This window comes from Chroicocephalus ridibundus, chromosome 3 (genome assembly GCF_963924245.1).
Source record: "Chroicocephalus ridibundus chromosome 3, bChrRid1.1, whole genome shotgun sequence".
NCBI lineage: Eukaryota > Metazoa > Chordata > Aves > Charadriiformes > Laridae > Chroicocephalus > Chroicocephalus ridibundus.
The window spans coordinates 42,446,785-42,473,368 of record NC_086286.1 but is presented as its reverse complement, the minus strand read 5'-3'; the positions used below and the strand labels follow the sequence as shown (position 1 = coordinate 42,473,368).

The following is a 26,584-nucleotide window of genomic DNA, read 5'->3' as shown; positions in this document are numbered from 1 at the left end:
GCTCACAGTTCTGAGGCTTTTCCAGCTGGAATTCAGCCCCCTAAAAGTGCCTTTCTTGCAACACTGCTCTATTGGTACTTCCCTTGTTTTCACTTCTGCATATATTCAGTGCAATTTTGGGCCAAGCAATAGCCAATACCCCACGTTTACATTTAGCCCCACTGAACCCTTCTGAACATATGCTATAACTTTGGAGCAGATCTGTATTCAACCTTGCATAATGTTTCCTATCTTGGCTATCCTAGTCTAATGTAAGTTTTAGGACTCAGACACATGGTCAGCTTGATAACTTTTTAGGAAGCTTACTAATACATGGTAACTATGAATATATGCTCACGGCAAATTCAAGATAATATTACTTGGTTTCTTTGACTTCTAGAAAAGTGACTATAGGATAAATCATTATTACCTTGCGTTTGCCAGAGGCTGTGTGTGTGTATGTGGAGAGCTGTTATGACTCAGCACAGCATATTCAAGGTCACCTGAATACGTGTGAATTCAGCGATATTAATTTCATTGTGAGCATTTAAGCTGATATCAACATTTTAAGAACTAAATTTCATGCAGAAGACTGGGTATTTTGCAGTTCTAAATGCTTCCTATGGAACTGCGTCTAAGCAGAGGAAGCAGAAAAGATGCTTTCTTCAGGAATGAGACAAAATGCTCTTTTTAAAATGAGAGATCTTACCGGAATGCAGGTAATGCACTGGAACATGTGTTGCAGCATTGGTTAAGCTGAACTGAAATGGAGTGAAGGAACACATCAACTTACTGACTAGACACTAAGATCTGAACACACTATTTGTTTTTTAAAGCCTTCCTTGCTGCCCACAGGTTTCAGTGGATTTTCAGAAGAGCTGAGAGTACTTGGAGCCTTAAACCTGTTTTGAGAGATACAAATTTAACAACGCATTCAAATGTGCTCCTTAAGTTTCATTCCACTAAAGGATGGATCAGGATATACAAGAGTCTCCTCAGAGTCCTTTCAGATGATGAGCTGTTAATATTTCATTGAGGCAGCAAAAGAGAAAGCTGAGTAAGCACTATTAACAATCATTGGCATCAGATAATCAGTTTTTAAAAAATGTACTTCTGTGTGAAGGTGGTTTAGGAAAGTGGATGGAAGAGGGTACTACAGAATAAATCTTCAAACTTAAAATATTTGATAAGTTGAGAAAGATTTCTCAGCCTCTGTCAATTTAAATTTCCCAGGCTTCTGTATTGCTTGGTCCAAAATATGCCTGGCCTCTAAATGGGTTCACTCTTCTCTGCAAGCAGCCCTTTTGTGTTTGTTGAAAATGTGTGTGTGTGTGTGTGTTCATGCCTCATGCAAGATTCAAGTCCTGGTTCCTCCCTTTATGAGGTACGTTATTGATAGTCTTATGACCTAACACGCAGAGAAAACAATTTGTATTATTGTGGTATCTGCTAGCACTAATGTAACTAAATCTTTGGCAGCAGTTTATTGAAAACCTGATATTCGTAATTTCTTTCTGATGGGGAAGCCACTGGAATTGTACCAGTTTATAAATAGACTCAAGGCATTTGCTAGATCCCTGGGGGTCAGACCTCCCATGCCCCTTTCCATAAGCAGCTGGGTAGGAGACCCATCAGATGTATGCTGATCTTACCCCCAAAAAGGTCAGATCATGAGGTGATTATGTGCGTAGGCTCAATTTGCGTTATGCCACATTCTTATGCAATAATCATTGCAGGAATCTCTAAGCCTGTCAGATTTTTTTGCATCCTGGAAATGAGGTAGTTCTTTCTCCTCATGTTTTCATGGTAGAACTTGATCATGTGTCTTTTAAATGAAGACTAACGATCCGGTTCATACACCTCTCTGTGGAAAAACTAATGGTGTTTTTTATTGCTTACTTTCTTGCTAGCTACAGAACGAGGTTGCTTTCTGGGTCAATAATGCCATTTAAGTTAAGCCCACATGCTGACACACTCTGGTAGCTTCTAGAGCTGTTCTTGTCAACTGACAAGTGAAAGGTCAATGGCTTACAGATTGCTGTTTGTGATAGGGAAACAGCTACAGTAAGATCTGAACTTTTTATGATGTCTTGACGTTGCTGGCAGGTAGTAACTGATCAGAGAAAGGAAAGTTTGTTTTCATAACAAATGTATTATTCCTGCACACAGTGAACTAGAGAGACTTTTGCCTCAGCTTCAAAAGTGCAGTCACTTCATTCAGCTGCCCGTGTGTACAGACAGGAAGAAGTCAGACGTGCTCATCTTTCATGGTTCACACACACTCTTTGTTGCTGCACTAGTTATTTTAGCACAATTAGTCTGGCTGTTGAGGTCTTAAAAGGTAGCTGATGGAATAAGGGGTTACAGTATGGTTGCTGAATCTGGATGTACGAAATCAACTTTAAGTGAGCCACATAAAAGAAAGGCCTTTTCTCTTGTAAAATGTTACTAATCTAGTAGCAAATAAAAGTCATAGTAGAAAAAGATCCAATTAATTTCCAGCTGCACAGCTCTATAATGCACCAGCAGGATATACAGGTAATTAAGAGAATTAACAGCTTTAATAAAGTAGATTTAAAAAACTTCTGAAAGCTAGAGGCAACCTCAGCTTTCCCACAGATTGCCATGATATTGTTGTTGTCTTGATTAGAAAGGAAGAGGTTTTATTGTGTTGCCGCACAGCATCTTTTTGTATTACTGAAATGCCTAGAGACACAAAATTGAGACCAGAACCTCTCTTTGATAGCTGCTGTTCCTATTTTTAATTTGCAGAGTAAGTACGGGAATATGGCAGCTGGGAAGCCTTGCATTGCTGTTCTGTCCACAGAGACTTGGCTGGTGGAGCTTCATTCATGAGAGGCGTATTTGGGTCTAGCTGACGGTTCTTTACTGCTTTTCTCACAAGGAATAACTCACAACATTGCAGGGGTCTGCATCAGGGAGGATCGGGGAGTGACTCATGGGGAGTCTGCTTCACTGGGGGAGCCCTGGGGGAGCAGATTTACATCCCAGGAGGGCTATCCTGCCTGTAGCTTCCTTGGGGAGGAATAGGAGAGGCTGGTATGATTCTGAATGTAATCAGAAAACACTGAGGGTATTAAGGAAGGTAAGTTATGATAGCTACTGTGTTTTAGTAACAATGTGGAGGCCTCGCCTTTCCAAAAAGAGTTTGATAATGAAGTAATAGCCAATAAATAAAATTTGCAAGCTATGTCACTGAGACTATAGAAGCACTGCAGACTAGAATCTGCAACTTCTGTGCAAGGATTATGTTCACTTGAGGTAAATATTTGCTGTCCTGAATGCTTCAGATCATGTGATTTCCCCTCCTGCATTCATTTTTTTCCTCTGTTTGCTTTTCTGCTTAATAAATATATCGGTACAAAGTGAGCAAGCAATAAGCAGGCTTGGTCAATACTATTTTCAATGTACTGTTTCCTTTTGATGTAGATAGAGTACTATCTATTCCTTCCATGGATTGCTTAGTTCAGGATGGCACTGGCAAGCTGAGAATAGTGAGTTCATTGCTAAACCAGATCAAAATGAGCCTATGTCCGTCATGTCTCAGTGGTGGAGGTTGCTTGGGAATGTGCATCAGCTTATATTTACCAAGTTACGGTCTGTATGGGAATTTGTTGCTCAAGCGAATGAACCATTGTTAGACGCTTAATAGACCAGATTTCCTGTTTTATAATAAAGCTTTCATTGTTGTCAATGCAATTCTTACTTGGTATTGTTTTTCAGGAGAGCACGCTCAAGAAGTAACTCACAGATTTTCAGGCAGTACTCTTGCACTGAATGTTTTGGTTTTGTTTGTTTGTTTTGCTTTGCTTTTCAGTTCAAAAGCTAGGGCAAGAATGTGCATTGAGTGAATGAGTGAAAGTAAGAGGAAGAATACCGGATGGCTGAGAAAATAGTGGCATTATTTACAATGGACAATACAGCATAAATAAAAAATTTCGAAAATACTCTTGTAAGGCAGAACGCTTAGGAGGAAGAATCAGAGGAAAATGTCTTACAATAGAGAAATCCATCGTTACTTGGATGTCTGATCAGTCTCTAAGTAGCTGATCTTAAGATGTTCAGTGATTTATTGTAAAATATTTCATTTAATGGTATGGGCTCTTGAGTGTGAAAAGGAACTAACTGCATCATAGTAGTTTCAATGGGAGGATGCGCCCATGTCTGCGCAAATTGGGATTTCATCTGTGCTAAGGACTGCATTGGATCTGTGTTAAATAGCTATCTTTTATAAGAGGAACATGGGAGGTGGCTGCAACTGTCAAAGGTCATCTTTCTTTTGGACAGCAGGAAGCTGGAGGTTGCAATTAAGCTCTAGATGCTGTCATGGTAACTAAGTAATGTTTAAGTAAAAGTAGTTTATGCTAAATATACTCTGACTCTTCCTTGTTAAATGCAAAGCATAATCAGCATTCTTGCCATCCCAGTGATTCCCCCTTTGAAAAACCTCACTCTTTCTAAGGTGCACTGTTTTGACTTTAGACAGAAAATCTCTGCGATTGTGGTAGCCCCTTCTGCTAGATCAATATTTCAGATTTTGTGTGTAAATTTGAATGAAGCATGAGCAAAGCAAGCCCAAGGACCCTCCCTAGAGTTTCAGTATTCACACTGAATAGTGAGTTGTCTTTGCTAAGCAGTATCTGGTATGTCTACATTCAGGAAAGAGAGTGAATGCAGCAGACATTATGCATGTCCTTTTTCAGCGTGTTCCTCGTAGAACACATTCTTTTGACAGGAAAGGACTATCAGGAATTGCTGTCTTGTTCTTGCTCACACAGTGTCTGTATCAGCAGTTACAGTGATCTCGAGCTACAGCAGCTTAGTATTCTACTGTGAGAGGAAAAGGTCATAATCAAATGGCAAGGTGCTGTAAGGCAATGCCAGTGCCCTTAGCTACAGGAACTTGCTACCGTTTCAAAATTATTTTTTCTAAAGGTGGATTTTGTCCTGAATAATTCCTTAAATGTCACCTCTATTGTGAGTGATTTGTGACAGATGTGGAGTATGTCCTTGGTACTCCATGGTATATTAAAGATGACTGACTTAGCAAATCTTCACCCCTTTCAAGTTGCTCTCATTGAATGGTGTAATTGTTCCTTTTTGCCCTGTGAAGGATGTGTTAAAATTAATTTGATAGTTGTGTGGGAGGCACAAGATTCCTCTTTCTCCTCTACCCTCTGCCCCCAAATCCCCCTGCAATTTACTGGTTGTTCAGTAAACCCTCTACCAGATTTACCTCAAAGCATTTGAAGCTGTATTCGACAATGATATTTGAAACTGACTCTTAAGTGTTTCCTTTTCCTCTTTTCACATGCTAACCTCTCCCAGCAACACCCTAAAATTATGAAAATGAAATATAATAAATGTCAAATTATCCACATTCACATCCATTTCTCTTTTTTCTTTTTGGCAGTGAGCACAGCGGGTCCCAGCTGTGATATTGTCCTTTGAATGCTACCATACATAAATTTATGCTGCACTTTTTTGTTACTGCATTGAACTTAACGCAGGACTTCATGTTAGGCAAAATGGATGAAGTCAGATAAAATAGCCAAACGGTAGGAAGAGGACCTACTACTTACTGATACATTCCTTGTTGAGAGATGCCTTCTCTAGGTGAAGTAGAACTCCAATCTTTCCTTCATTAACCTCCCTTCGGTCATCTCCAGCTCCATTTGTTTTCTGATGCTGCTTCCTTTAGGCAAGTTACTGTATTTCCACTGAAATTTGTAGTGGCTGGGAAGCTGGTGGCTTACTGAAGACTTAAGATTTTTATCTTGTTCTGTAATCCACCACACTCACATCAGAGAGAGAACTCTTATATGCTAAAGAAAATGGAAGAATTATTTGAGTTTTCAAAATTAATTTGTAAATTAGAGTTCTTGCCTCAACCTGTAAGAATTAGTGGGAATAGGTCAAGCCCAGGAAAAACAGGGTCACTCAGTTCTTGGGAAAGATGTGGTATCCTATACATGTGTCAGAAGAAAGACGCATGTGAATGTGTCTCTCCCAGTGCTTGTTTCATTACTCCTGTAGACCAGAAACCAGCCTTCTTGAGCCAAACAGGAAGAACAACTTTATCTTGTTATGACTGAGAGTAAACTGTGAAGAGCCAAAAGGAGTTGGACAGAAGGTAAAAGATTAATATTTTAGAAGAACCAGAACACCTGATTGTGCGTAATGGAAAACTTGAAATGAAGCTGCTAAGCTTGTGTCCTAAGCAGGTTTATAAGAATTTATGATGTTTTTGGTGTGCTAAAGCTTTGAGAGAGGTATCCTTTAGAGCTTCCCTCAACACATCTTTTAAAGGGAGGTGTCTAAGAAGAACCATTTTCTTGGTTAATGTAGACACTTGCTGTCTAAAATAAACCAGGAAGTAATTTCATCAGTATTTATTGGGCGGAAAATTCAGTGCTGGACGGAATCAAGAGTAGATTGCCAAAGAACTCATTCATGAGTGTGTGTGTTTATGAAAGAGAGCTTTCTACCTTCAGTTTCTTCTTGCTAGTGAGCTTCTCTCCTGAGATTAGGATCTCTGGGCACTGAGGATTGCTTTATAGTGATTTTGGACACAGATTTGTATCTTGAATTTGACTTCAGAAATGGATACATTTCATACATTTCTGTGTATCCGGTTCATTTGTCAGTTATTTACGTTAATGAGATTTTGGGGATGTTCCTGAATGCTTCACTACTTCCAGAGAAAAGGATGTTTCGCATCTTTCATAAATACTAACTTCCATTTGTACAATAATTTCAGTTGGGAGTCCTCAGTTAAAAGCTTTAGAAACACTAATGAGCTTGGCTGTAGAATGCCCTTACATAAATATAATTAACCTCATACTGCATGATGGCAAGTCTGATGCACAGAGTGACTCTCTAACTGGAATATCCTGGCTGACACCTGAGGTTTAACTGCAGAGCCATCTTTTTCCTATGAAGCAGAGAATTTAAATCATGACTTATCTCCAGCTCTTGCTATATACTGTCAGAAAGCAGTGAAAGAGGAGGTTAATGGATGCCTCGCTTTTATGAGACAGCAGAAAAAAATGGGGCCTTGGGAGGGACATCTGTCTTGTTCCATGTGCACTTAAAAGGTTTTTATTGAGGCATGAAGGGTTGCGTTGTTCCATGCTTTGTCTTTTTGTTGCTTATCCAGGCAGTGATGTGCTGCCAACAATTCAATAAAGGATTTTCTCAAAATATATCTTATTAACCGATCTTAAACCTCATGTATATGCTATGTGGGTACTCACAGAAGAGAAGGGGAAGAGAATCGAGGAATCTGTTCTTCTTTTCCCCATTAAATCCAGAAATGGTATCTGGTGAGAGAGACAGTCACACTGAAGAGGCAGACTTACGTGAACTGTACTTGCCAGGGATATGTTACTGGGGGGGTGGAAAGGCAAAAAAAAAAAAAAAAAAAAGAGCATCCCTAAGTTTGTTAATGTTCAAAGTGTGGTTTTTTTCGACTATGCCTTTTGAACTGGGATGGGGAAAAAAGAATTTCTCTAAGAGCTTTGGAAATGTCTGTTCTATGAGCATTTTTCCTTAAATGCTTGATATATCCTGAGTGCATTTACTCAAGTTGGTGTGTGTGTGAACATCAGTGAGCAATGTCAGAGGAGAAAGGGATAATTTGGTACTGTGAGTGGAGGACAAAGTAAATGAGACGGTAAGATTACCTCCAAAGCCCACTCTTCAGTTCAGTATAATAGTGTAAATTATTTCTACACTCCCCAATCTATGAGGGAAAACAAAGAAATGCTGACTCAAAGTAAGTAGTCTCTCGATATATGAATTATCTGGATTTCTTTCTGCCCACTATGTATATGTATTGAACTCTGGGAATACATGAGGATTTTTTAGTCAAATATTGTTGGCATGTGTTTAGGTGTCTGTTGAGGTACTCAGCCTGTGGATTGACCCAGATGTACAAATTTGTGTAGTATAAACAATACTCTGATAAGTACTAGACACAAAAAAGGCTCCCAGCCTGGCCCAGAGTTTGGCATAACACTGTCTTTGCCCTTCATCTCCACTGTCTACATGACAAAAGGGACAATTCCATACTTAAATATGAAGTTCTAGTTTGTTATGCTGTTCTTGCTTTGATATAAGGAAAAGACAGGAACAGAGTGACTTGAGGAACTAGTTCAAGCAAAACCTGATGTTCTGCTTGAGGTTATGAGTGCTGCAGTATCACAAGGTATTTTTGTGGGCTTTGAACTGTATAACATCAAGTGGTGTTGCAGGCTTCGCAGATAAAGAACAGTAGAATGTTTGAAATTCAGGGAAATATTTCAGCTTTTATTGGTTCTGGAGATATTTCATTGTTGAAAAATTCCACTTCGACCGACAATGTAAGCAAGTGCTAAAACTGGAAACCATTCCTAGGTTAGAAATCCCGGACTGTGGCTTAACTCAGTTTTTATTTTGTCTTAATTTGCCTATGTCTTGTGTTTAAGTAAAATAATGTATGTTCCCTTTTTGGTATCCTTGTAATACACTGTCAACTAAGAAGTGTCCCTGTTGAGAGAGAGAGTAAATCACTGGAGCTCAAGGATAGACAGTATGTGCATTTGAGAGTTTAGTTCTGTGAGAGCTCACACTGAGAAATGGATTTTTGCCCAGGAAGTGTGCCAGTGTAGGGTAGGGACAGGGGCAGTGGTGCTGGACCCTTAGGACCGAGAAGGTGCTCAACAAGCTCAACATGCCCCATTGTGAGTGTCCATCCAGGGCGGCTCTGGGAGGGCTCTCTGACATGTCTGTTTACACTGGAATGCTGCTTTTCACAGATAATACATCAATATCAGTGTCAACAGTAGCTTCTTGTTTTCTGCAACAAAGCAAGCTGTGTGAATGAAGAGGAAGGAGAGCTGCTACCTCTTCAGCAGGCTCTGGTGGTCAGTACCATACAGATGTTTTGCAGCTTGTGGTTTGAGCGGCTGACCATCCCTGTAGTACTTGGACTGTTGTGTAGGACACGTGATAAAATAGCAGTACTACTGAAAACCTACAGTTATATAGAAACAATCCCATTCTGCATTTGTCCATAGTTTATGCAATTCCCAAAATTAATGTTATTTATCTCTCTTCTGTCTATGTCCTATGGTTAGTGTGGTACTCCACAAATACAGAGTTTGTAAATATGTTTGATTACTTCCAGCTTAAGTTCCTTTGCATTTTACTATAAGAAAATGTGACCTAAAAACAGGCTTTATAAGATCTTCATCCCCATTTATTAAAAAGCATTAACATTCCATTTGATGACTAATATCTATTTCTCTCTGAGTGCATAGGTGAGGGGGAATGGTTTATGTTTATATCTTTCTTATGTCTCTTTGGTAAGTGAGGATTTGATTATTTTTGAGTGCTTGTATTTAAGAACTAGTTATTCAAAAGCTCACGAGCCGAGCATCTAATCAGCTTTTGAGGAAGCTTGAGAGTAATAGCTGCCAGGAAATGTCCACAATCAGTTTGAAGCTTTTTATTGCTCTGTTTTCTCTGTGCTGTTCACATTAATAGGACTTGTGGGTATGGGCATGGATCACCTGAAAGTGTCTGTAATCACAGAAACCATTTAGTTACAGCTTTTAAGCCCACATCATGATGGACATTTTCTGGGTGTCCTGAACATCGAGACACACAAATCCTTTCCTGTTTTGCAGTTGGCTGAAATGCTTCTCTCAGGCCTCACCATCTTGCAACTTCATGGGATCTGACACCAATAGAAATGTGCTGCACTGGCTGTGGAAATTCATATTTGGAGATGCAAATCTTTATTTGGCAGAAGATGGGGAGGTTATGATTGCAATTGAGATTGCAGATGAGATAAATTAATTTATCGACTTAACTGCTGCCAGGTTGCCATGGAAGTGAGTAGCACTTCCTGGTGACACTGTCGGCAATGGCAATTGGTTAATGATGGTACATCCCTGATTTCAGGTATATAAATTGGATGGACTAAGATGAGGTTAAGTTTGTAAGTGTTCTCTGCTCTGAAGGGAGAGCTTTTTAAATCTGTCTGCTTAGCAGTTACAAAGATGGTAGGTGATGAAATTGGTTTCAGGATAATTTGTGGGCAGAATCTTGTGCTAGATCCCTGCAAATATAAGTAGCTGAGTTAGCAAAATTTATGGAAGACTTGAGAAAATTATTGCTTAGTGCATTCAAGTGTATTGGATGCCCCAAGTGGACATACATAGGTTAGCAGAACACTGAAGAACAAATGTCTGCCTGCTCGCTGGAAATGTTGGGAGGTATCCTGGCAGCCAGCCTAAATTCTTGTATTTTAACAGTAGTATGAGATGATTTAAGTCCAGGATTTCAGCTATAGCCTTCTGAGAGCACTGATCGTTCAATATAGTGAATCAGTAAATTAGAAAGGCTCAGTGTATGACTAACATGATAGGGGCACTTTCGGCAAGTTTACTGGTTCCTCATAAAATAGAGTGGCTTACTTGTTCTAGAAGTATGTTTAGCATACTTGTTCTAGAAGTATTACAGTTGATTGGCCTAAAAAATATGTACAATAAGAATAAACTCTTAGATTATCTTCTCAGCCATAGTAGAATGGGTAACAATTCTCTATAAAAGAAACAGAGGTAGCTTGTTAGTTGGCCTAAAAAATGTTGCTATATAACATGTCTTTTCCTCTCCCAAATACAAATCACAGTTCTTCAACTTTGCCTTTAATAGCTGAAATGTTTAACAGCTGAAATAAAGCATGCCTAAGCAGAAAAAGAACTACAGGATGATCTCAAGTACTTTTCTTGATATGTCTCACAAAGATGTTCTGTTACTGTGGTGATAAGGATAGGCATGACAACTGAAATTGAACAGGTGAGGGCATGCAACCTTTTCGCAGAGGGACGGAAGCAATGCCATGTATGATAGCTAGCAATAATTTGGGAGTGGGTTTTTTAGGCATATGTTGCAATTTTGTGACACGTATTGGTGACCAAAAGTTATTTGTGGTTGAAATGAGGGAAGGGAAGTTTTTAGGAATTTAGGAATTTTTAGGAATGAAGTACAATAGATGGTATTGCAGCATTGTAAATTCATGCAGAAGTAATAGTCAAGAAAGTGAATTCAGTTTTGAGGAGATTCTTCAATAGGGCTGACCCAGTTTTCTCTGAAGTCAATAAAGATCTTTCAGTTTATTTGAGAAGAGCTGGGTTGAGTCTGATTGAACTCCATTTCTTTTCCCAGGCAACGAAAAGCTAAGATGAGGCATCCTAACAGGGGAAAAAATGTTAAATGGGCCATCAGAAGAATGAAATCATGGGATGTTTAAAACCTTTTAAGAAAGCCAATGAAAGTGAGTGGTAATGATCCCAATTTTCCAGAGATGATAAATAGTCTAGGATCCCAAGGGACTCCTTTCCATGCTGTTTGCTGGCTTTTCTGGAGAAAGGTCAACAAAAGTACTTAATACACTAGTGCTGTGTTATTTTACAAAGGCAAACACATGTATTTTTTTTTCCCCTGATGTAAAATATAAATATCTTACACATATCTAAGATGTCTGTCTTGTATCCTGAAGTAAAATCAAGCAAAGATTATGGTTTACTTTCTTTTCCATATGGATGGAAACCCATAGACATTAGGGACATTTCTAGTGACGGGACGAATTTATTCCATTAGTTTTAATTCAGACAAGGTTAGAGCTGAGCCAAAGTACTGTAGATTAGCATGACAGAAGCAATAAACTTTTTCACAGAGCAGCAAAGATGTAGTGAATGAAATGTCCCTCTTGCTCCGTCTGCAACCCAGAGGCACTTCTGGATGAGGAGGGGTCAGCTAGCAAGCTTTAGCTGATAACACTTTTGTTTTTTTCTGTCTTCAGATATCTCAGCTTATGACAGAGACTAGTCGAGAGGGCCTGACTGAAGCAGCATTGAACCGCTACAATGCAGATAAGCCCTCCTTGTACAGCTTCCCTGCTTCCCACAGCACATATGTTGCCAGTGAAGTATCCACAGGCACTTCGGTGGCAGCATCATTTTTTGCCAGGTAAGAGAGATTTCTTAGATTTTCCTTCTCTGGAAATGTAATTTCTTTCAAAGGAGATGATTCTGTAGTGAAGAAGTGGGGTTGACAGACTACAGCACACATGTTGAAACATGGCTATAGATACTTACCGCAAACTTGCTGAATTACCATTAAAACATTGTATAATCCATCTGTGTGCATTTGTATGTAAGATGGGGATGATACTTCTACCCTCTTCTGTAAAATATCTTTTTAACTCTTGATTTGGGTTAAAGTGTGATTGTGCTCCCAGAATAATACCTGTTTTAGTGACATTTTTAGAAGGGTGTATCCCTGAATGAGAAGGGCCTATCCAAGTAATTTTCTGAGATAGGCAATTAATTGTACAGCCAACTGAAAGTGGATAGTTCTATTTTGCAGGCAACTTTCAGGCTTCCTTATTGAATTTTACTTCCATCTAGGGAAATTACCAATATTTCCACTTTCAGGCTGAAAGTTAAGGTTACTGATTTCAGTTTCTGTTCCTGTCATGCTGTTGAATTTACCTAAGGGTCTAAACTCACCCTTATGTTTCAAAAACCACAAGGTTTCAAAAATGTTTCAAAAAATCTTGATAAAGTTTCATTAAAAACCTTATGGCTGTCTTTATTAATTTATTCATAAAAATTGTTTGTTAAATGGGCATAGCAGCTAATAAGTGAATTATCCACTATCAACAACAGAAATATTTTTCTGTGCAGAAATATGCCCTTTGCAGAACGTAATCTTTTTAGCCTACTTGAATCCTTATGTAACTGAAGAAGTTGAAATAATCCTTGTCTTTTAATGCTTTTCAATAATTAGAAGATTGGCTGGGGAAGAGTTGTGGAAGTAATGAAATAACAAGAGAATAAGCTATTTTTACAGCACTTCCAATCCAATCTAGTGAGAGATCTGAACTTCAAAATATGGAGTGAACTTTTGAGTGAACACCTTAGTCATATTCCGATTAAATTCCTACCCTTTAGAGAGCCAACTATTATTAATTCCACATGATTCTATTTTATTTTTAAGGTAAATGAAAAGCTTATAAAGTTATTGGACTTTGTAAATCTGGAAAGATTTTCCTCTTCTGTTTTCCCTCACAAACGTGAAGGCTGCATATGTTCAATCACTGTCACACAATAACTGAATCATGTAAAAGGATTAAGAGTAGCATTTTAGAAGACCCAGTGAACATAGTTTGGGGCAGCTCTGCCATTTTTTTACAGATGTGATGCTGCAATAGCAAATGTGAATGATGACAGTGGTCTTGATTTGCTGCCCTTTTCTGTTTAACTGCAGGCAGTTTAAATTAAAATTGCTGAATAAACTCATATGGTAATATCTAACTGCAGTGCAGATTGGGATTAGCACATATTTTAGCATGAATTAATTTATGAAGATGGCTCAACTCATTTGTTTTTCATTGTTTCACTGTTTTATGCTGAGAGAATTCATTTTGGTCTTAATATACTCTGCTGAAATGTAGGAAACTAATTAAATTTACTCAAAATCCCTCGTGTAAATCACAATGTTTTAAGTAGAACTCTGTTTGTTTCTAGCTGATGGTGTGAATTCTTGGGTGTGCTTGGCCCAGCAGAGTTCTCATGTTTAGGCTGCTTATTTTTAAACTGTACTTAGCAAGACGTACATGCCTGGTTTAGTTTGGGTTATAGCATAATTAGGTTAATATCACTTATATAAGAAGTCAGTTTTGTTCTGAACTTCAAGTTATATCATCTGCTGACAGTTCAAGCAGCAAATCACAGAATCACAGAATGGTTTGGGTTGGAAGGGACCTTAAAGATCATCTAGTTCCAAACCCCCTGCCCTGGGCAGGGACACCTCCCACTAGAGGGAAGTATCCAATTCAGTTGTTCAATGCTTGACCTTTTAACAAGAAAATCCACAACTTGTTTTCAAAACATGGATCTCATTAATTTTTCTTTTGCATCTTATGTGTCTATTTGCATCTTTGTAAAGTTGGAGTAAGAAGTGTAAGAACCCACATGTATGTGTATTATAAAATACAAAGTAGAAGGCAGTAGTTGTCAAATTCATTAACATGGTGTGCTGTTTACAATATGAAACAGTCATTTGTACCAGGCACATGAATTTTAAACTTTTGCTTTTTCTGCTTGTAAGCGGCAGATGGAGTAGTGACTACCAGCTTACCTGTTTTTTTCGAATGCGCGTCACATACAATGTTTTCATGGTCAGCAAGTAAGAAATTATTACACAGCCAGGGAATGTGAATCTGAAGTAGAAGAATAGAAAACATTCTTTTGAAATTTGAATAACACCCCACAGTATTTTACTCTGAGTTCCCTAACAAGCAAAGCAAACCTCAGATGAGGCTCAGATATAAAAGTCATCCATCTGCAGGAAAAAAACCCAATTAACTAAAATGCTATAGTCTAGAGGAAATGTCAAAGCATCCATGGGAATTTTGCGTGTAATTACTTGAGGAATATCAGTAGTGGAATACTGGGAGCTCATAATTTTTCTGTTTTCAGGCACTTCTAGTCCAACAGTGATACTCACTTGACTGGCCTACAGCTGGCATTGGGCCACGGAGAAGTGTCTGAAGGCCACAGTGACTCTCAATCTTTTGAAAAGCCAAGAGACTTATCAGTTATATCAGTACTTGACTGTTATGTTTCATGATCTATAGCTGACAAGTTTCCAAGCCAGCTAAAAGGGCTGCAACTTCTGTGAATTGTCATTTGTCGGGATTTCACTGCAAGAGAACTTATGATATGTCAGGATTCCCATGGGACAGTATGTGAATGTTTTAAAGGAAGAAACAGTGAAAACTGTCCAAAGTGCTCTACTGGTAGGCTTATGAATATTAGATGATACAGGTATGAATAATGAATTTCTAATGGTGGTTCTGACACAGAAACTGAAATCAATCGATTACACTTTTAATGACATGCACCAAATTTGCCTTTCTCTTCAGGGCTATCAGTCACTTTTGTCTCAGATATCCTCTAATCCATGCTAATTTAGCATCATCTTCCCTCTTTCTAGTACATATTTGTGATGACAATAATTCATTTAGTGAATGTGAAATAATAGTAAGATTCTTTACACAAAAAGAATAAGTTGCAGAGCATTTTAGGATTTTTACATGAGTTAGCTTTTGCTGCCAGTTTGGATCTTTATCATAAAGAGCACTGCATTTTTGAGCCATTGCAGTCTAAGGTGTACTAGCCTCCTGCCTTGTGTCTTCCAAGGACAAGGTTGGAGTGTGCCACCTCCAGCTAAGGGAGAAGTATATGCCAGTGCTGATGGAGACAAAGATCTGAAGGACGGACCTTCTGTTGCTTGTCTCCCTGGTGTCTCTGTGAAGCTCTAGCAGGTCAAGGGGCATTGTGCTCAACCTTGTTCCTATCTATGCTGGTTTCTACATGGAGAAAACTTCTGGGGCTCTGACTTCAGCTTTGGCCTGACTACTCCATAAACAAACCTGCCCTTCTGAGTAAAACTTCTCTGTTGTGACTGGTCTGTAGAGTTTCAACAGTCTCTCAAAGAGTGATAGCACAGTGCAGGAACTAGAAGTCAAAACTGGACCAAAGCTTTTCAGTTGTCCTTACTATACCTAAAGGTTTTGGGGATCTTGGTATTGTTCCTTGTTTCCCCTGCACAGTAAGCTTCTTTCTTGGAGAGGAAAAACTTTTATTGCATCAGGACAAAGGAGAAGTATAAAAGCCCATTTCACTTTGGGACTCAAAAAACATAAAATTTTTTGAGAAGCAGATTTTTTTTAAATGGTAGTCTTGAAAGTCATTTCCTGTTGCTGGTCAGGAAGTCTAACAGTGTATCTTGAACAAAAGCCTGCCTCAGTCTGAAATCAGATATAGTCATATTTGGATTAATTGAGCCTAATGGGAATACAGATAATCTTGAAAGTAGCCTGAAAAATCTGTTCTAGGGATCATATTCCATGTCTTTATACAGCTTAAACACTAAGCAGGGCCACACAATGCTACTGTTGTAGATGTAGCAAGGCATGCTTTTCAAATGAAATGCAGAAATGTCCAGATTTTTTAAAAAAACTTCTTATTTTGAGACAAAATAAGAATAGAAAACCTTAGCTTCATATGTAACTGACATGTAGCTACTCAGCATGGGATAAGCTCTAGTTACAGTTACCTCCATTCTTGGGAAAACTGATGGTGACCCTTTCTACACTCATTCTCCATCCCTGTGTGGTTTGGCAGCTAGTGGAGGAGGAGGTGAGGCAGTGCCTTACTGCTTGAGGGGTATTGTGAATGTTGTGTTCAAAATGTTGCTGAATGCTCCACAGATTTCCCTTCCACTCTTGAGAATCCTTTCTGAATATTTTTAAAAAGTCTGGTACATTTTGCATGAACTACAAAGATTATATGAGGATGCTATTTGTGGGACGCTCTTGTTAAAGCTGTTGTGCTGTTTTGATGACTTAGCACTCCAGAGACACCAGAATCTTATGCCTCACTCTTTTTTGCATACATAGTGGTAAACTATCATTGCACAACTTTTGAAGTTTGCTGTTTTTCCTTATAGGTGCAATACTATGTGACTTTTGTTGAAACTTAAAGTAAGGACCCAGTCTGCACAATCTTTCTGCATATAGGGAAAACTCTTACAGCCCAAAGGCTTAGAATCCAGGAACACCGGGACTTTTCCTTAAAGACTGTATATTGTTTCAATTTAATCACACCATTTTGAGATCCTGGCTTGAATTTTTTGGAGGTCTGGGGGAAGTTCACAAAAATGAACTTTTCCTGGCATTGCAACAGAGGTTTTACTGGGACATGCGCAGCAAAAACTCGAAAGAAACAGCTAGTAGGGAAAGAAATGGCTTGTAGTGGGTATTCCTGTGCCACAGAGCCCAGCTTTGGCTTGGGAAGCTCTGTGGGAGAAACATTTGATTTGTGTTAGTAGTCCGACTGTAACTGGTATAGCTGAAGCGTTACACTAGCTGATGTGGAGCCAGGTCAGGAATCTCCTCTTGATACTCCTGTAACTTGTGCAGATGCACAGCTGGCTGTGCGGGCGCACCCAGGGCGTTGGTGCTCCCAAGGCCTGAGAGACCTCTCAAGAGAGCATTGTGAACATTGCTAGAGAGTGAAAGCTGCTTGTCTCATGCTCTGTGCCTTTCCGAAGAAAGTTCTGTTGAAGTTAATGTTTTTAAATTGTCACAACTGCAGGTGACTCAGAGGACAATGTTTCTTCGTGCTGAAGAGTGGTGGACCCAACTGCTTTTTCAAGCCTTGCAGTGGTTCACTGGTTTAGGCACTGCTTGAGAAGTCCTCGATGTCAAATAGTGGTGACCTCAACATGCCTAAGAGAAAATTATTTTCTGAGACTTAGGTGAAAACATATTTTGGTTTCTTGCTGTCTTAAACTTTGCAGAACCCAACAGGATTTTCTTTCATTAGCTGAATTTAATGTGGTCAGTCTCTCAGACATTTTGAAGAACTATATATTAACAAGTCTGAACAGAATTTCTACTCTTTTCTCTCATCCTTATCATATACTGCATAAGAAATACATAAAAAGAAGAATATTAAGATAAAAGATCCACAGACGGTCTTTCAATAGGAATGCTGCCAGCAAGTTTTAAAACATCTGTAAATCATTTTCACAAATATTTCTACCTTCAAAGCCTGTCTTGAGGATGACTAGTGGAGGAAATTTCAATCACAATGATCTCAGTCAACCTGAAAGACTGTGAAACAAATATTTGACACGGACACTTAGGTTTGAGTGCAAAACTTTTCCATACTTGTTCAACATTCATCAGACATGTAGGAGATCTGTGTTCGTAGTCATTGCTTTTCTGTGCTCCCCATTGCTGTGAGAGCCCTAACTGACAGGCCATTTCTACATCCTGTTACTGGTGTTATTTCATGTGTATAAAGTACATGCCAATCAAAAGGGAATCTTGACTCTCCTGAAGCCAAAGAAGGCTGGCAGTTGGGGCACAAATATTCTTTTTCTATGGTTCGATGTAAACATAATAAAAATGTCCTGGCAGGAAAGACTGTGTGAGCTACATACAGGAATAGCCAGTGCCTAGTGGTGGAGGCAATGATCTGATACACAATAAAAAATATCAGGACTTAGGTGGCACACCTAGATGAGGGCAAACAAAGGTATTTGAATGGTCTCTAATTTTGCATGGTAGTTCTATCTTGGGTCCCAAACAATTTCCATTGTTGGTGATGTTTTTTTTTGTTTTGGTTTTTTTTTTTTTCAAAGTTGACACATTCTCCATGGCACTTTTGTTTGAATCAGTTTATCTTTTGGTTACAAAAAAGTTTAGCAACAGGATTCCAGACTAGGTCAATTTCCAGCAGGAATTGTGTAGGGTATATGGGTGAAACCATGGTGTCTGAATCTTTGGATGCTTGCATGCTGCTCTTACACAAACAAAAACTTAACGAAGTGTATACACTTTCAGACCTCAGTTGGAAATCTAGTTGTGATATGTTTAATTTGGCATTGGGCTGTAAACAGAAATAATTAGAACTTTCATGCCAACTAGATCCACTATATGTTGGCTGCAGATTAATAGCTTTCATTTACAGCTTAAAATACAGATAATGGACCTTGATTTTTAAACAGGATTTTGGGAGTGATCCATGGAGCTATAAAAAGAAATAAGCTAAAATTACCCTTAGATTATTGTGGAATACTATAGTTGCAGGGACATGCCATCTGCTTAGCCTCAAAGCATGTAACTGATAAAAAGGATGTAAAACCTCCTCATGTTCCTAGTATCAAAGTAATCTACTTCAGATGTACAGGGACGTTTACCTTAAGTTAACAAGTACAGTTTTCAGGACGAAGCATATTTTAAAATGAATTATTTAGAACCATTTAAAGTAAAAGACTACCATCCAGGAACAACTTATTGACCATTGAAGAGAGAAATTAAAATTCCAATACACAAAAGGTATGTTACTTTGATGTTATGTCTGTATTGAAACATGCTACACCTGCTTCTGTGCACTGCACAAGGTGAGTGTTTTTGGATCTGCACTTGCCCCACATATGGTATGTTTTGTATTGATGGTAATGTCAATCACTGAATAACGTCATTATTGAAATGGTCATCAAGATTTGGAGTCCCTTGTGTAACTAGCCTTTCACAGTCTTGAGAAATCTTGATAATTTTCTAAGCAAAGCTCCCCTTTCCTCCCTTTTTCTTTGGAAAGTTTTGAGATAAGATGTTGTTTCTCTGTGATGCAATCCCCAGTTCCATCTTATGAATGTCTGGTTCTGTAAAGCAAAGGTCACATACCATTAAAGTTTTTCTGCTTAAGAGATTATTTTAAAATGGATGTTGTCTTGTAAGTGTAATTCATTACATTAATTGTTTCTAATATATATTGCCTGAAAACCACAATCTTAAAATTTTTCTGATTCCTATAAGAATCTGGTATTTAGTTACAACTTTTTGTTTCTGTAAATGTGTGAGTTCTTTGCATCATTTTTTTTACTTTCTTATGTACACAAGCTGGTGAACTTGTGTCTGGAATTCATTTGTGCTATTACTTTTTATATGATCAGTTATGTTCAATTTTTAAATTTAAAAAATTCATCTGGGAATACAATACATTTATATAAGTTTTTCCCTCCTTTTTTCTGACTGCTTATTTTCTCAATTACAATTCCATGAAAATTTACGGTAAGTAGGGACTCGTTAGCTAGTAAGCAAACACTGTCCATCTCTCTCAGATGCTAAAGTCAATAACTGATTATATTACAATGAAAAGGGCCAGTTATGCAAACACCTACTTAATCTACTTCATATAGTGTACATGCTTTGTAGAAGCTCTAAGTGTTATGTAGCCTCTGTTGAGGCAGAAGGAGGTAATGAAGACACTTCCTGCCTTCAGTAATTGGCAATGGCCTTTGTCTGATGTTTCTGAGATGTTACCTTAGCTTAAAGTTTGCTTTCTCTATTTGTACCTCACTGATTGCTGCTATTTTACAGATAAAAAGCTTTTGACCTGTAAATGACTGTGCCGGCCCTGTTCTTGCTGCAACTCTCATGTCTTAGATGTTGTGTACCGATAAATGCTTTGCATTGTGGAGAAGAATATTGGATGCCGGTGATATGGCACTGAGGCACTAATTATTTTAGTGGTTTACTAAGGAAGGAGGCAATTTTTCATGGATTTGTATTCCTAATTCTCTTAGATGATTTTGAGCATTCGGTACAAAAGTACCTGGGTGTATGGAAGCTGAACTCCTGCAGCTCTCCATACACTATGCGAAAACAGAGGTAACTTATTTTCTACTTCTCGCCACATCTTGTGATTTCCTGCTGATTTCAATAGATTGCACAGGGGGAGCTTAACTAAGGATAGGTTTGGCCTTCTAATTTCTAAGAGGGCTTTTAGGGTGCCAGAGTACTTGCTACATGAACAACTGCTCCCCAGTGATTTAGGAAAACTTAAAAGGAACTGAGGCTATTTCCTTCCCTCGGCACTGCCTTTCCCTGCACCTGACATGTACATTGAGAAAAATTGCTAGCAGCATATGCAGTAATCCCTGAGCACCTGTTACCAAAGACTCCTGGTGTTTAATCTTGCGTTTTACTCTTAGAGCAGTGGAAATAAAAATGGACAGCATTAATCTTCTGACTTCTAGTCTAGTTGTGACTGCCAACTATAGTATAGGCAACCTCATGTTGATTTACTGTTTTGCATATTTCTTGCTTCCCTTAAACCTTGACATAAGAGTTCTGATTTATAGTGTCTCTATCTCGGCTTGCAGAGAGAGAAAGATGAATTGATGTAGTTGCACTGTCTATAGCAGAAAATCATATGCACCACCAGTTGTTTTTTCCCTCTGTTCTTAACACCATCAAACTAACCTTCATAAATCCATAGTAACAAGACTTTTTCCTAAACTCCTGGAAGTTGAGTGGCAAACTTTTTATTCTGATTACTGCTTTCCTGTTACAAGATGTACTGTTATAGTGCTTCCCCAGCAGCCTTGAAATTCCAGCTGTGATTTACCCTGTCTGTAGAGTTCTCTACCACCTGCTCAGAGTCAGTGTTTTCTTAACCTTGAGAGCAAACTATTCAACCAGTGAATGGCTTTTCCTTCTGATTACTAATGCATACAGACCATTTCAGTTTTCCTTGCTCATAGAATACAAACTTTAACAAGAAAATGGGTTGAAATGTTGAAGTACTTGTTTATTGACAAATAATCTAATGTTAGGTAGACAACTTCCAGTTGGGCTTGTATATATGTGTCCCTGTGATGTGATTATAAAATATAAGACTATAAAATATAAAACCACAGTACACCTGTATACGTGACTAGGTGGATTGTAGCAAATAGAGATTTAGAACCTCACCTCTTTGGTCAGCTGTCGATTGAACATAACGCCCATCTTACAGCTGTTGTCCATTGGCATATGTCAGTCAATATATTGCTTTGGGCTCTTCTGAATAACTCAAGCTCAGGATTACATGCACACAGGACATGGGCTCCAGAGCTTTCTACCACGCTTCTTGATTTGACACTACTAGCGGCCTTTCAGGAGACAGACTTGTTAAAGGAGAAAACAAAAAATCAATGTACATGTTTAGGAAACAAGTGATTACAGGAACATTGCAGCTAACAGACACAATTTTTCCTGTGAATCCATTTCTTGAGATTTCATGACTGGGGTGTAGTTTCAGAGGTTTTTTATGACTGGAGAATTCTAGAGGCTTTTTCCTAAGTGTATTTGCTGTTGTCTAATAAAGAATTGGCAACAATTTCTTCAGTCAAAGTGTTGACAGAGTCTGCCTCTTCTATTCATCTTTCTATTTTCAGGAAGTCAATAGAGACTCCGTTTCTTTAAGATATCTGTTCTTGTGGTTAAAATTGGTCAATGGATTCAAATGTCCTTTTAGGGTATAGTCAAAGAGATTCACTTAGATTGGATATTAGTCATCCTTATTTCTTTGAATAACCAGGCTAAGAACTACTGCTGATAACGAGTGAGGCAGTCTTTGGTTTTATTATCCCAACAACTATGAGAGAAAGGAACCAAGCTAGTTACTCTGTTGTGAGAATTACAGCAAAACTCTTTGAATCTAAGAAAGAATGCTGAATAAGTGAAAACTGTGGAAATCTAGGCAAAGACAGAAAAGACAATATTAGCAGAAATTATTTCTGTTCCTTTTCTCAATACCTCTTTGTATGCAAATACAGGGAGAAATTAGTCAGCCTTTCATTAGAAAGGAAATGTACATAGAGAAAAATTGGACAGCATTGTGTCTCTTGTTCAAGCCATCTGTATGCAACCTGAGTTACTAACCTGTCCAGGATGGAGCATATCAACACTATATGAAAGTTCAAAGTTGCCTGTTTCTGCTTTTGCTTTTTATTACTGAAAGAGAAACAAGTTAGTATGAATCTAAGGTTTCTCATTGCAATAGCTATTCCTTTTCCAGCTCTCATCTTCCACCATATTTGTCCCTTCCCACAGCAGCATCAACCTTTTATTAAGACAGAACTACTTTAATTCAGCTATGTGATCTTGTGGAAATATCTGAGTAGTTGTGCAAGGTGAAAGATGTCTGAGTTATGTCCAACTATATATTTCAAAAATGTGCAAGATAGTACTGTTCAGAGATTCCCAAAGGCCCTGTGACCTTTAGTTCAGGTCAGTTAATTAGCCTTGGACTTCCTGTTTAAACTTGCTTATTCTGATTTATTTTGGTTTTCTCCATAGGACACTGCTCAGTAGCATGTGCACTCCAAACCTGGCATTTCTGTAGACCTCAACTGTTGCTTGTCATGAGTGAGACACAAATCATCACGGGATAAAACAAAAGATAATTTCTTGGGTCTTTGAGTTGTTAAGAGTCTTTAGGTTTCATACGCTCAGATTCTTGGTGTTTGTTTTTTTACTTCTCTCTGCATGCATGGAGGTCAGAAGTGGACTTGTGTAATGAAAACTGAGAAAAATAATCCTATGATTCCACAAGTTGAAGAGAAACATTCTGTATTACAAAACTCATGAAATAAAGTTAAGAACTGATAGGAATGAGGAATACTTATATCTTCTGAATCAAGTTATGCATGGGAAGGGGACTAGAAGGAAGGAAAACAAAATAAAACTCGAAAGGAAACAGACGTATTTCATTAAGTCATGGAATTCTGAGAGCACCAGAGAGCTAATATGCCACTATTTAAGGAGGGTTTAGTGGAACAATCCAAGTCTCCAGGGACAATACTGGACATGACATTGATCCAGGGCAAACAGCAAAATACAATTAAAAAAAATCTAAAATTAGTTTAAAAAATTAAAATGAGTTGCCAATGAGTTTAGGATTATGGATAACAGGTGTTGGTCGTACTGGTTTGAAATGTTTTTCCTAAGGTGATTATTACACGTTTAGTTAATAAAGTACAATTTTATATACATACAATACAATCTATGTGGATTTCACTGAGCTATTTGGGTTAACACTCTGAATTCTTGATTAATACATTACAGCAATGTGTAACAAATTGGGAATGCATTAAACAGACTAAACTACATGAAATTATGTATTATGTTAAATGACTGCTCCTCTTGGGATTCTGTAGAGATACAGAATGCCATAGGGCACTAACTGGAAAAATATTGTCAAACCTTTCAGGTGGTGTTGGAAAGGTTGTTAGTAACAGATCGCTTAGTTATTTCGGCCAACAATAGGTGTTACATTGGTGTCAAATGTAATATCATAAATCCAATAGTAAAGAATGTAGACCATGCTTACAGAATAGGGGCTTAAGAGAAGCGCTTAATGGAAAGGAGCTGTGTGTTTTGGTTAATTAGTTGCATATGGGCACAGAGTGGGGCACTGTGGCCAGGAGAGCTAATGCAACTCTTGAATATCTGTAAGAACAAGAACATATGAAGAGAGACAGGGAAGTTACTTTAACTCTGCATTAGGAATAGATATGGCCACTGCTAGAATACTCTGTCCAGTTCTGATGTCCACAGTCAAGAAAGATGCTGAAAAAATAAAGAAGCCTCAGAGAAGAGACACTAAGATGATTAAAAGTTTGGAAAACGTGCATTCCAACAGCTTGACTTAAGTTTATCAAACAGATTTAGAGAGAGATGTGTTGACAGTGTGCAGGGAACCTCTGCAGGGAACAGAAACGTGATACTAGAGGACTCTTCAGTCTAGCAGACAAAAGCATGTCAAGATGTAATGGCAGGAAGTTGAATCTAGACAAACTCAGAATCGTAATGAAGTCTGCGTGTTTAGGAAGCATGTTTAGGAAAGGGCAATGACCTGCTGAAATGAAGAAGAGTTCTCTTTTAGTGTATACTTTTTAAATTAAAATTGATATTTGAACAAAAAAAGGCTGTAGTTAACCATAGTTTGGGGGGCTTTAAGAGATTTAATGTAGGGAAGATCCATCACTTGCTATGTGTGAAGGTACGTTAGAGAGTCATAATAGTCTCACTTAACAATCTGGGAAGACATACTCAATTGTGTGTGAAGGTGCAGCAACAAGGAATAGTATTTCTGTTCCTCTTTCAGACAGCAACGCACAAGTTAAAAACTGCAACAAAGGAGTAAACTATTTATTTTCTTAATTTAGCTGTGAGAGATTAACAAGTAAGTCTTTTAATTTATGTGGCTTTTGTAGATGTACTTCAGAGGTTTTGTCCTGTGAGTTTGTTTTTCTTTCTTCTTTTTTCTTTTTTTTTTTTATACTGCCAGTATCAGGAATTTTCATTTTTGCCTTTTTATGCAACAAGATGTGGGAATCTGTTTTTTCGTAGTTTCTCTGGGCACACATCTGCTTTAGTGGTGCGTTGTTTTCATGTTCTTTTGAGATTCCATCCGTTTCTTGTCTGTTTCAGAAAGTACATCAGTATATATTACCAAAAACCAAAATAAAAATGATTAAAAAAACCAAACCAAAACAAAAAAACCTTCCTAAAGTTTTAAATGTTTTACTTCTTCCTTTGCCTCTTCCATTGAGGATGACAATCAGCAAAGGTGATGGGCATTCATTGCTGACACAAGTAGATCAGTAAAAATCATATGACTGAGAAAAGAGGATCCTAATATTTTGACATATAAATTAAAAGGAGAAGTTAGCAGCCGAAACTGAAATAAAAACCATATTGTATCTGAAGGCAAAGGCTTTGGGGCAAATGTCTGTGCTTTAAAATTACTGGGATGAAACCAATGCAAAAAAAACCAAAACCACACAAACCCCAAAAAATCCCAACCAAAAAAAAAAATCCCAGCTGTTCCACTTGATGGCTCATAAAATCTGAATAAAGTCCTTCAAGGGCTTTTTTTTATTAGAGAGAGACTATTTTTTTGTATGCATAGTTATGGTAGCATCTGGTTCCCATCTCTGGGAATTCAGAGAATCCACAGGCACCAACATGCTGTCTGCTGCAGAGAAGCTCTACAACACAGATAAACGCTTCAGACAAGTGCTCAGTACGTAATGTAATTGTCTGCAAGCTGGAAAGATGTCGGGGTTTGCTGGGAGGAGGCGAAATCTGAATCAGTGAAGTTTGATTAACATAAGCAATAAAAGCAGCCCTTGCTGAAAAATGAATTTCTTTTGTTCACCTGTGAAGAGCGGACTGATAAGCTAGCAACACCTGAGTCAATAAGATTAATCAGTCAGAGACGGTAAGCAAGGCATACCTAAACCAAGTGGAGTCTGTGGGTTTTCACAGAGGCTATATCTTTCACAGAAGGTTCAAACAATGGGATCAGTAAACTAAATGTCAACAAATTTGAGCAGGAAATAAAAAGGGCCTTTTATGAAACATCACATTGGATTTAGTAACTGTGGATTGACAAAGACAAGGAGAATTTGCCTCCGTTATTTCTGGTTCATCACATTTGTCATTGTAATGCCTTATCCTTTCTACAAACAGGACTTGCGTGTAAGGAGTAGTCACATGGTTATCTTATGTGTAATTATATTACATCACGGTAAGAGTTTGTTACACATTATTGACATCTGGTATCACAGAAAGCAGAACCTTCAGGATGCCTTGAACATGGGCACGGACGGATCAGCACCACTGATTTTCTGGCTTAGGTGCTCAGCATATTGTTTTTGCTTAGCAAGCAGTATGATGGAGCAAATGGAGAGGATACCTAAAAATTTTGCTTCCCTTGTGGCTGGAGATGGAGTCAACCTCAGTAAGAGTCAAACACAAAATGCATTTAACTACAACTTGAATGAAGCTTATCTTCATCCCAGGGCACCTGCTTATGCACATATATGCAGAAGAGGTGATAGCATGTATCCTTAGGGAATCACCTTTGTGCTCTGTGAACATGCCTGGCTTTTATATAGTAACCTAGAGGTTAGTGCATTTCTCCATGAAACTGGAGAACTGGGTTGTAGGCAGCCCTGAACCTGAAGAGAGTCAAAAATGACAGCTTATGCAACCCAAAGGAATGCCTTTTATACACAAGGGTGGAATAGGTCCTTGCTTGAATAATGTCAGCTGAGGATGCTCCACTGTGTACAGTGGACTGTGGGCTCCACAGGGCCACTGGCAGTGAGTGAGAGG

General features: G+C 38.3%; 1 protein-coding gene across 3 annotated transcripts in view; it reads left to right on the top strand.

Annotated features, from left to right (window-relative positions):
- KIF26B (kinesin family member 26B) overlaps nt 1–26,584 on the top strand; it is a 302,116-nt gene that overhangs the window by 107,964 nt on the left and 167,568 nt on the right. For all 3 annotated transcript variants that reach the window (XM_063328903.1, XM_063328901.1, XM_063328902.1), the window contains one exon: nt 11,852–12,018. In XM_063328903.1, the coding sequence (XP_063184973.1) occupies nt 11,852–12,018 (167 nt within the window). The remainder of the gene's footprint in view (nt 1–11,851; nt 12,019–26,584) is intronic.